The sequence below is a fragment of the Saccopteryx leptura genome, chromosome 1 (genome assembly GCF_036850995.1).
Source record: "Saccopteryx leptura isolate mSacLep1 chromosome 1, mSacLep1_pri_phased_curated, whole genome shotgun sequence".
In the NCBI taxonomy this organism is placed as follows: Eukaryota; Metazoa; Chordata; class Mammalia; order Chiroptera; family Emballonuridae; genus Saccopteryx; species Saccopteryx leptura.
The window spans coordinates 139,841,849-139,854,168 of record NC_089503.1 but is presented as its reverse complement, the minus strand read 5'-3'; the positions used below and the strand labels follow the sequence as shown (position 1 = coordinate 139,854,168).

The following is a 12,320-nucleotide window of genomic DNA, read 5'->3' as shown; positions in this document are numbered from 1 at the left end:
CATCGCCACCAAAGTAGTATTACATGAAATGTTAAAGGGTCTTCTTTAAGAAGAAGAAGAAGATGCCCTGGCCATATAGCTCAGTTGGTTAGAATATTGTCCCAAGGTTGCAGGTTTGATACCTCAGCAGGGCACATACAAAGATCAACCAGTGAATGAAAGCAGGGATAGGTGGAGCAACAAACTGATACTTCTTTCTCTCTGTCTTCTTTTCTCTCACTTTCTCTCTAAAAAAAATCAGTCAATAACTAAAATGTAGAAAAAAGATAAAAAATATGAACAATAGAATGGCAATTCTAGCTATCAAAAATTGAATCTAATAAACAGAATATACAAACAAGCAGAACAGAAACAGACTCATAGATACAGAGAACATTTTGATGACAAATGGGAGGGGTATTGGGAAATGGGTGAAAAAGGTGAAGGGAATAAGAAGTACAAATTGTTACAGAATAGTCATGGGGATATAAAGTACAGCATAGGGAATATAGTCGATAATATTCTTTTTTAAAAGATTTTATTTATTGATTTTAGAGAGAGGAGAAAGGGAGAGAGAGAAAAGAGGGAGGAGCGGGAAGCACCAACTCATCGTAGTTGCTTCTCGTATAGGCCTTGACTGGGCAAGCCTGGGCTTTTGAAATGGTGACATCAGCATTCCAGGTCACCACTTTATCTGTTGTACCACCACAGGTCAGGCTTAAGATGAGTGCAAGATTTATCGGGATGACCACTTAGTAAGTTATGTAATACCTAATCACTGGAGTGTACACCTAAAACTAATACAGTAATATATGTAAACTGTAAGTGAAAAATAAAAATGATTTAGAAATGGAAAAATAAAAATATGTAAGCAACTTATGATTTAAAAAAAGAAGATCCCTTTTCTCCAGCAGAATTTGGTTTCCTTGACTCTTTTTTTTTTTTTTTTTTTTTTTGTATTTTTCTGAAGCTGGAAACGGGGAGAAACAGTCAGACAGACTCCCGCACGTGCCCGACCGGGATCCACCCGGCACGCCCACCAGGGGGCGACGCTCTGCCCCTCCGGGGCATCGCTCTGCCGCGACCAGAGCCACTCCAGCACCTGGGGCAGAGGCCAAGGAGCCATCCCCAGCGCCCGGGCCATCTTTGCTCCAATGGAGCCTTGGCTGCAGGAGGGGAAGAGAGAGATAGAGAGGAAGGAGAGGGGGAAGGGTGGAGAGGCAGATGGGCGCTTCTCCTCTGTGCCCTGGCCAGGAATCGAACCCGGGACCTCCACACGCCAGGCCGAGGCTCTACCACTGAGCCAACCGGCCAGGGCCAGTTTCCTTGACTCTTAAGAGGTTACTGAGGAACTAGTTCAGCTGTACCTCACGCAAAACAGAGTTAGGAGTGAAGGAGATCTCTTGGGATCTAAAATAGCATCTTCGCCTGACCTGTGGTGGCGCAGTGGATAAAGCGTCGACCTGGAAATGCTGAGGTCGCCGGTTCGAAACCCTAGGCTTGCCTGGTCAAGGCACATATGGGAGTTGATGCTTCCAGCTCCTCCCCTTCTCTCTCTGTCTCTCTCTCCTCTCTCTCCCTCTCTCTCTCCTCTCTAAAAATGAATAAGTAAAATAAAAAAAAAAATAAAAAATAGCATCTTCAGTGGGATCTCTATGCATGAAATGAGCCCCTGCCAGAACCTTGGGAATTGTTTAAACTACCCAAGTTTAGGAAATGGTTCCTCTCCTAACATTTTGTTATGAAAATAATAAAAAGTTTCAAAGATACAGCCAAGTTGTAAGAATTTTACAATCATCACCCACCATCTGGATTCTAGTATTAACATTTTACTGTACTTGCTTTATCACATATATATCTATCCTTCAAGGTAACGCTTTTTAAAAAATATTCTTCATTTATTCAGCCATTATTTTATTTTATTTTATTTTATTTTTTGTATTTTTCTTAAGTTGGAAATGGGGAGGCAGTCAGACAGACTCCCACATACACCCGACCGGGATCCACCCGGCATGCCCACCAGGGGGCGATGCTCTGCCCATCTGGGGCGTGCTGTGTTGCAACCAGAGCCATTCTAGCACCTGAGGCAGAGGCCACAGAGCCATCCCCAGCACCGGGGCCATCTTTGCTCCAATGGAGCCTGTGCTGCGGGAGGGGAAGAGAGAGACAGAGAGGAAGGGGAGGGGAAGGGGTGGAGAAGCAGATGAGCACTTCTCCTGTGTGCCCTGGTCAGGAATCGAACCCGGGACTCCTGCACGCCAGGCCGACGCTCTACCACTGAGCTAACCGGCCAGGGCCGTCAGCCATTAATTTATGTACTTATCAAACATACCTGCTATATGCCAGGCACTGAGACTGTGAAAGAAATATGACAAGGTCTCTGTCCTGAAATGGGACACAGTTTAGCAAGGGTGGCAACATGCAAACAAATAATCACCACAAAGTGTGCCGTAGTGTAGCAGGCTGCAGGAGAGCTTCCGTGAGTCCACAGAGAACGGGTAATTCACAGAAGCATTGTGAGGAAGGCAAGCTTGAGTGAAGCACTGGAAGGTAGGAAACAGTTTGCCAAGAAGATGTTGGGATTCAGGTATTTAGGCAGAGGCCAAGTGTGTACAGTCACAGGTGGCGCGAAGGTTGTTCAGCATGGCTGCCATGAACCGAAACTTAAACACAACCTTCTTCGACCCGGCCGGAGGGGGTGATCCCATTTTATATCAACACTTATTTTGATTCTTCGGCCACCCCGAGGTATACATTCTTATCCTACCTGAATTCGGAATTATTTCCCATATTGTTACATATTACTCAGGAAAAAAAGAACCATTTGGTTATATAGGAATAGTCTGAGCCATAATATCTATTGGATTCCTAGGGTTTATTGTATGAGCCCATCATATGTTTACTGTTGGAATAGATGTCGATACACGCGCCTACTTCACATCTGCTACTATAATTATTGCTATTCCTACTGGTGTTAAAGTATTTAGCTGATTAGCAACTCTTCATAGAGGTAACATCAAATGATCCCCAGCCATATTATGGGTCCTCGGGTTTATTTTCCTTTTTACTGATGAGCAAGCAGTAGAAATGAAGCTCTAAAGAGAGAGGAGGGGCCTTGGTTTTTGAGGATCCTGTGTGTATTGGAAGGAGGTTAGGACTCTGTCTATAACAGTGGTAGTCAACCTGGTCCCTACCGCCCACTAGTGGGCGTTCCAACTTTCATGGTGGGCAGTAGCAGAGCAACCAAAGGATAAATAAAAAGATAGATTTATCTTTAGTAAGTTGTTTTATAAAGATTTATTCTGCCAAACTTAGCAAAAATCCGACATAAAGTACTTGGCAAGTAATTATTATTATATGCTTTAACTTGCTGTAACTCTGCCTTATAAATTTTATAAAGTAAAGTTACTTCCCTACTTTATAAATTACCATTACTGTGGAACCGGTGGGCGGTTAGAAAATTTTACTACTAACAGAGATACAAAAGTGGGCAGTAGGTATAAAAAGGTTGACTATCCCTGATCTATAAGCTTTAGAAAACAAGTGAAGGAGCTTGGGGAGTGGTATGCTTAGGATGGCCGGAGGATAAAGGGGCAGAGGGAGGGCAGGCATGTCGGGGAGAAGAGTTAGAAAGTTGCTCTAAGAGTCTAAGCTAGAGCTGATGAAGTCTTGAACTACAGCAAATATAGTAGGGGTCAAAAGGAGGGTAACAAATTGCAAAAAAAAGGAAAGTAAGATGAAAAGGAGAATACAAGAACCTGTGCACAGCTAGACGTGAGGCTGAGTGATGCAGGTGTTTGTTCAATATGGCTTCCAAGTCTCAAATTTAATCATGGATTGTGATAAGGAATTTAAGCACCTATAGGGAAATTAAGCACATTAGTCCCCAAAAGCCATAATAAAATAATAAAATTTACATAAGAGTTCTAAAAATAAATAAAGGAGAGTGATTGCAGAAATGGAGGGAGGAAGGTTAAGGCAACAAAGGATAGTAAGAGAAAGAAAATCAAAGTGGTGTGTCACAAAAATTAGAAGTAAATAGTGGGAAGGAAATTGGAGGAGGAAGAAGGAAGATAAAATCTGCCATGTTCCACATCTGCTTTAGTTTTCTATTTCTGAAAGCCTTCAGCTAGGAGTTACAGCATTATAAGCTTCATCTTGACAAACTGCCACTGATGAAGGTAACACTGTGTTGCTGCCGAGAGTGAATTATAGACATGCTGGGTATCACCACATTTGAAATATTACTCAGAGTAATTTTTTAAAGTACATCTGGCAACTGGGACTAGCCTACTCAAGCTCACCTGAAATTCTATCCCAAATGCCATTTTATTCATTTTTATGCAGTTTCAAGTTCCCTTGTAGTTTATATGATGAGTCTTTTCAGCTTCTCAGTAGCACAAGGCATTCTGTCATCTAGTATTTATTGCTGCCAGGTAATGATTCATGGTGCTCCATGAGCTGGTAACCAACCCAGGAAAGGTGTGGTTCGTGTACATTGGTTTACCAGCCCAGCTGTCTAACAGTGGCTTTAATGGGTCTCAGTCTCCCTCAAGTAAATGACTCTGAGAAAGCCTAGGCAGCTCCAGAAATCTCATAAAATCCCTAGAACAAAACAGCTACTGAATTTGGGTTTTTAAATGTCATCTGATGTATTAAAATCAGTGAAAGGAATGGTGAAGGTAAAGACTTTGATTTCAACATCGTGAGGAAGACTTGTTTTTTTTCTTTGCATTTTAAGGAACTCATGATCCCTCTTACCATTCAGGTTCACATTCCTGGTGGTCTGGTGTAAAGGGAATTCTGGATTTTAAAAAAATTTATTTATTTTATTTAGAAATTAACTTTAATGGGATGGCATTGGCCAATAAGAATACATAGGTTCCAGGTAAACATCTCTAGCATTTGAACTGTTGATTGTGTTGTGTGCTCATCACCCAAAGTCAGATCATCTTCCATCATCATATATTTGTCCCTCTTTACTCCCCTCCTCCGCACTCCCTCCCTGTGGTAACCACTTCACTTTTATTTATGTCCATGAGTCTCAGATTTATCCCACCTATGTTGTGAAATCATATAGTTTTTAGCTTTTTCTGATTTACTTATTTCACTTAGTATAATGTTCTGAAATTCCATTCATGTTGTCATAAATGGCAATATGTCATCATTTCTTATGGCTGAGTAGTATTCCATAGTATATATGTACCACTTATTCTTTATCCAGTTCTCTATCAGGAGACACTTTGGTTATTTCCATGTCTTGGCCACCATGAGTAATGCTGCGATGAACATGGGGGTGCATGTGTCTTTGTGTACCAAAGTTTTTGAGTTCTTCAGGTAGATACCCAGTAGAGGGATTGCTGGGTCATATGGTAGTTCTATTCTTAATTCTTTGAGCAACTGCCATACTGTTTTCTATAGTGGCTGTACCATTTTACATTCCCACCAACAGTGGATGAGGGTTTCTTTTTCTCCACAGCCTCTCCATCACTTGTTATTACCTGTCTTGTTGATAACAGCCAATCTAACAGGTGTTGGGTGGTATCTCGCTGTAGTTTTGATTTGTATTTCTCTAATAGCTAGCAAAACTGAGCATATATCAATTTGTTGTTTCTATATCTTCATGAGAGAAGTGTCTGTTCAGGTCCTTTCCCCATTTTTAATTGGATTGTTTGTTTGTTGTTGAGCTTTGTGAGTTCTTTATATATTTTGAATATTAACCCCTTGTCAGAGCTGTTATTTATGAATATTAACTCCTATTTGGTTGAGAATTCTGAATTTGTGTTGGGATCATATCACCTTGAGGTTAAATGTAGGTGGCATGAGACTGAGTAAGAAGAAGCTGAGAAAGCAAAGAGAGAATGCAGAGTCTTACTCCGTGGTAGGATGAAGTCAGAATAAAGTTTTATAGTTGATATCACCTTGCTCCAAGGATAAAATGTTTCTGTACTGTTCCCATTGCAATGAATAATATCAAGTTTCCAAACTTATTTCATCTATTTCCATTCTGACTATGTAAAATATCCAGGGCTCAATACAATTTTATTAGGAAAGTGTGCTGAGTTCACATCCTCCTTGTGTCCCACGCGTGCACACGCACGGCCTCTGCTGTCTCCCTCCTCACCAGGCTCTGCATCTCCATGGGCAGTTTGACAGAGGCACAGCTGCCTGTACTTTTGCAATCCACAAGGTAGACCCTTCGGTGTTTAAGTCATAAGTCTCTACTCACTGTTATTATTCTAAATGTCATAAGAACTGAAGCACAGGAGGCATGCATGCTCCAAAGAAAGAGGCTAAATGGTCCAACCAAGTCACGGAAGAGTATGTCCCTGTGTGTCCCAACTCACTCCAAGGATACAATTTAGGCTGGCTTTGCAATGAAATACAACAGCACTATATTTTTGGAGTTGCTCTTGTACTCCTTGGGCCAAGCCAAGCCATCAAAGTCACAATGAATCTAAATCCAACTGCATCCTAAATTCATAAGCCTCTGTTTAGTATGAATATTTTGAAACCATATCTTTTCAGTCCAGGTTTTGAAAGATTAATGTAAAGCACCTGGGGGAAAAAAAACACAATGGAATATCACTGATAAGTAGAGTCATATGTTGCCTATGAAACAGGTTGTCTAATTTTTATCGTTCAATACTATCAAAACCCAGATTACCAGAGAGACCCACTCTAGCATAACTGGCAAGTCACTTAAGATTTTAAGAATGAGCCTACTTCACATTGCAGGGCTCATGGCTGGCTTTCAACCCTGGATGTATTCCCGTCACCCTGAGAAGAATTTAGGGATACTCCTTAAGTTGTCATTTCTATCAGAAGTCTCTGGTCTTGAGTAAACTGAAGCTTTATTTTTTGGTTAAGGTAGAGTATGTAAAAATAAAGGAGAGATTAGTCAGAACAGCAAAATATTTCCTAGAAACCACACAATAAGGACCTCTCACCCTTCCAAAAGCCTCTTGAGAGAAAAGGTAGCGTCTTGTTGTTATCCTGCCAGGAGAGTACTTAGCTGTACACGATGAGAGTAGAAGGGAAAATCAGGCTCCTTCATCTTAAAATCTTCGACCTCCCCCCGCCCTCCGGCTCAGATTCCACTGCTTAAAAAGCAGCAGGCATAAGTGTATCTGTATGAAGAAAATATGACAGTAAAGACCAAATCTTCAAAATGCATCAATTACGGAGAGATTATATTACCAAAGATTGTACCTACACTAAAGAGTTCCTTTTAGTAGCTCTCCTCGTATAATTGTTTATTTTCAGATTATGTATTACTTGGACATAGAGAGACTTTTATTTTTTTAGGTATTTTAGATATTAGTTAGGGATCAATGCCAACTGAATGAAGATCATTTAGAACTTAAAGCAGAACTTTTCTGTTACTGTTTTGAGTTCAGTGGGAAAATGTGATTTAATTTACGCACAACTCTTCCAGAATGGTTTAATCACCAATGTAAGTTGTGTATTGGCTCAAGGGTGGGAGTGAAAAGCCTATTTCATATTTTCAGTGGGCTTTGAGGATGAGGCACATTAGTGAATGATAAGTTCTAAAGTTCTATAATCAAGCCCTCTTAACTCCATCAGCAAAATGTCAATGATTCATGGCAAGAGCTCAACAAATCAGTCCCCTCTGAGTAAGCTAAGAAAATGAAAGATGGCCTGAATTAGGCCGTCCCTGGCACATAGGAGACATTTGGTAAGTTATTTTTAATGTTATGATTATTAGCTTGAGCTCTTATGGAGTTAGACTAAAAGAATAAAAGACCAGTCATAGCTGACCTTTGGTGAATAGATTTCCATCAATCCAAAGACAGATTCTTCCAGTTGGGCAGTCCCTAGGAAGCAAAACCAAATTATCAGGAACGGGATGTTCCTCGCACCCCTCCCTGTGAGTGATGTTCATGCCATCAGGGCTGAACATCCTGATACAGTCCAGGAATCACCATGTTAGCATCTCAGCAAGACCCACTATCCATCCGCGTGTCAGCAGACCTCAGCCCTGGGTCCTCCCCTTGGTCTCTCCTCACCCGATTCCATCATAGTTTACCTGCTGTCTGTTTAATATCTTTTTGTTCATTTGCTTGTGTATGCTAATGTGTAACCCTCCCTGAGGGCTCGTATACATTTTGACGTGGATCCCAGAGAATAATACATGATGGTTGTCTCACAGGCAGACGTGTCAGTGGCAAGTATAACAGGAGGCAGTGAACCGCGTGCTTTCTCTGTGCTGGGTGCTGCGGCATGTGTTTTAGACACATCACCTCATGGAAGCCCCACAGCATCCCATGAGCAGGCCTTATCACTGGCTCCATTTCACAGATGAAAACCTGTGGTTTGGGGTGGTGAAGCAACTTGGCCTGGGACAACCAAACACTGGGAAGAGGCCGTGCCAGAATTCACTGCAGACCAGCTGCTCATTGCCTCTGCGTTGTGCTGCTGGTGCAGGCAGGCCCTGGAACACTCATAAATGGTCCCTACCCCCCTGAGCTTGACCCTGCTCCCAGGATGCAGCTGACTTTCTCTTTCAATCAAGTTAGTTGGGAATGAATGTAATCGAGGTATGAGAAATTTAGAGAGAGACACACTGGCAGCCGGCTGCCAGTCCTGGCCTAGGAGACAGCTCTGGGCCTCTGCATACTCGGGGCACCCTCTCATTTCCAACACCTGCCTAAAGAGCCCCCACCCCAGGAGTTATAAGGGCCCGAATGAGTGGATGGAGGAGTACTTGGAGGGAAAAACAATCTATGAATATTTTATTTTACTCATTATTAATTATCTATTACTGAACCAGATTCCAAAGTCTAAATCTAAAAGGAAAAACCTGTGAAGTAGCTTATATATTTTTCATCTCAGACTTTTCCTGGTCCAGCAACTCTTCCACAAATGGCGTGATAAGTCTCCCAGCAAAGTTATGTATTCCCAGGAACATTCTTCCTTGTTTTGTGTGCAAATGGACTTGTACCTATAGGATAGTATTTTCTCAGTAGTAGTCTAAATGCTGCACCCTTCCTGAGAAGTTCAGAGCACGGGTCACTGTCATCAGGTAGTAAGGAACAGTAACTAATAGTGGTCCTAATAACAGCAATTCAATATTCTACACTTACCGAGAGCTTTCTATGCACTAGCATAGGATAGACATGTTACAGATGGGGGTCGGAACTCCTGTCGTCCCTGTTTCCAGATGAGGAGTCTTAGGCACAGAGAGGTTAAGCGATTTGTTCAGAGTCATAAAGTTAGTAAACGATAAAGCAAGGATTAAACCCAGGCAGTCTGGCTTCTAATTTTATTTCCTTGTACTATTAAAACAACCAGTCCTCCTCTATCTGTTTATCAACTAAATCATTTTTATATTTTGGCAAAGAAGGCCAAAGCTCGAGTGTATTTAGTACTTCAAGCAGCCCCACCAAGCCCTGCCGCAGAGGCTGACGCGGTAGTCTCCACGGGCGGGCTGCCCGTGAGGAGGGCGATTTGGAATTAGAAGGGAGAGATACCGGGCCAGCTTTTCTCACCATTTTAATAACCACATTACTTTGACAATATATCCCTCTTGGTTACACTGATAAAACCTTTTTTTTTTTTCCTTAAAGATGTTCTTTCTTTTTCTACAAATATATTCTTTGTCCAAACTTTTTTTGGTTACTTTTAACTGATCCTGGCAGAGAGGAAAAGAAAAAAAAATGTGACGTCCAAATTAAAATATGTAGATATCTTTTCACCTCAAATTCAAATTGATAGACCAAATATTGACTGATTTCTTTATTTTCATGCAAAGTTTAAAGAAAGTTTTTATGTCACTCCTACCTGCTTTCAGCCAAAACGTAAATTTATTGAGAATCCTGTTGTGGAAGATTTCCATTCAGATTTCTAATTCTTATTGTCTCTATAAATCCAATCTTGAGTAAGAGAGTTTGATGGGAGTAGAGCTTGTATTTTCAGAGGGTTGGGATAAGTTACAGTTGAAAATTTTAAGTCTTTCACTGAAAGAGCCTTGAACATGAGATCAATATGATTGTTGCCTGACTTTTCAATAATAGGAACCGTAAACCTCTCAGTTCCTTTGCATTTAATTTGCCAAGCTTATCACATGGCTCACGTACCATGTCCATGATCTCTTAGAACTTCTGAAGCCAGGAAAAAAACAAGCAAACAACAACAACCAGAACACTGTTCTGTTCTACTAAACTTGACCCAGGGTTCTGCCTGATTCTAATTACCTCGAACAATTTACCCAGGATGCTTCAGTATAACCACCTGGAAAAATGAGGGTGGAACTTTGATTCTGGAAGGCATATGGAAATTTAATTACTAGGTTTACAAAGTATTTTAAAATCCCCAGATAAAATTGACCAGAGGACTGGAGAAGAATATCGTTATTGGCTATAGTGGGGTCCAGTGGGGGTGGTGGGGGTTGCTGAGAATCAAAGGCCCATGTCCCTTCCTCTACACTGGCCTTCAGGCCCGTCTTCTGCAACCAGCCTCCAAGGGAGATGGAGAAAGAATCATTTATTCACTTTCTGGCTGCAAAAAGTACAGGCTTCAACTGTGGCAATTGTAGCACCGAGGAGAAAATACACATAGGAAAAAAGAAGGCCATGTCTCACTTCCAAATTAAAAAAAGACATTTCTACATGTTTCCATAACCCACAGACTGCTGCCATTTGAGGCCAACCCCTCCAAGTTTCCCTTTTTGTCTAGTGTAGTTGCTGAATCTAGGCCACTGTCAGCAATCCTTTCATTCACCCAGGCCCATCCCCACACCTCACAGATGCAGAGATTCTCTGGAGGCATGTGTACTTTGGTATCAAACAATGCAACTCATGTTTGATTTTGGATAACCTTGCACTGCTGAATAAAATAACCCTTGAGAAAGAAGCAATAAAAAGTGCTGTAAGAAAAATGACTCATGTTTCGAAGCTGTCTAAAGTGATCACTTATCCAAACAAATGGTAATTCTTTCAAGACATAGCGGGCATGCACCATACTTATAAAAGTCTGGGAGAAAAGCCTTGCAATCTTTTTTTTTTTTAATTTGTGTTAAAATATATCAAAAGAATGTTTCTGGTAGGCTGTCCCAGACAGGGTATGCTTAAAAATAAAAACAAAAACCACATGGATATTGAAGCCAAGGTGGATTGAAGCAAGGGAAGGTCCTTGCTGAACATTCGGGCTCATTGGCTTGTTTATGTACTTGTTTATGTGCCTCTAATTGTTTTCCATTTTCTGCCCCCATTTGTTAGAGTGCAAAGATGTGAACAAAGTGGCTTATTGCCCACTGGTGCTGAAGTTCCAGTTCTGCAATCGAGCATACTTCAGACAGATGTGTTGTAAGACCTGCCAAGGACACTGACCCACGGAAAGCCAGAGAGAGAGCCTTGTCGTTTCATCGTGGAAATGTGTCCATCAAAGGGAGCCACCCAGAGGAAGAGGATTGATGTCCTTGCAAATGCATTACCCTGTGGAAAACGTAACCACTGGTCAGCCCTAGCTGACAGGATTTCAATATTATTTTAACTTCTGTGAAGTAGGATTTATTGATCCAAAGTGCTGGACACAGTTTTAGGAGGGAATGCCAGATTGGAGAAATCCAAACAACACAGGGAGACTTGCTTACTGTGGAACGTTTGTGTTCTTTCGAGTAAATCCAATAGCCTGTTTACCTCCTTGGACCATTAAGATAATTTTTATTATAGACTTAGCAATGACACTGAATCCATTTGTATTTAAAACTGTTTAAAATGTAGCTGTTATGACTTGGTCAACTAAGGAAGTGAAGAAGATTCAGAAACCTTAAGTCATAGCTTAAAAATATTTACTATACTTTATCTTACTACAACAGCGCCACAATTTAAATTCTAAAATGGGATATAATTTAAGGAGCAATTATAAATCAAAAGTCATGAAAGTTTGTATGATTTTTCTTCCTTCTACTTAATTTCCTTAGGAATAATCCCCCTGTTCTGAACACTGCTGTGAGCCATATATAAACTGTATTAAACTGAACAACAGCGAAGGACTTAGTTGAAAGCAGTGCCTCAGTGACTGCAGCTGTGCAGGTCTATAAATTCAGTGCTAAAAGACTGTGGCCAGCTTGCCATTGTGCAAGTGAGGCTGAGATTTCCATTAAAACTTTAAGAGCAAAACATTTCAATGTCATGCAGAAGCCAGACCTGGGGTATGGTAGGCCCTTTGCTGCCATCACACCGGATGCCTCAGCCCTTAGTCTGAGTCACTCGAACTCACTTGTGTTTACAGAGCAGCTTCTGCCTCGCTGGATTGCTGCACTCATGTTAAGCTTACTGAGACGATCCCATGCAAGAGACAGACTGGCTCAGTAACAA

At 41.3% G+C, this 12,320-nt stretch overlaps 1 protein-coding gene across 1 annotated transcript in view; it reads left to right on the top strand.

The window, feature by feature from the left end:
• Positions 1-11,711, top strand: part of ADAMTS6 (ADAM metallopeptidase with thrombospondin type 1 motif 6) — a 255,927-nt gene extending 244,216 nt beyond the window's left edge. The window contains exon 24 of the mRNA XM_066375930.1: positions 11,220-11,711. Coding sequence (XP_066232027.1) covers positions 11,220-11,329 — 110 coding nt within the window. The 3' untranslated portion in view covers positions 11,330-11,711. The remainder of the gene's footprint in view (positions 1-11,219) is intronic.
• Positions 11,712-12,320: the final 609 nt, after the last annotated feature.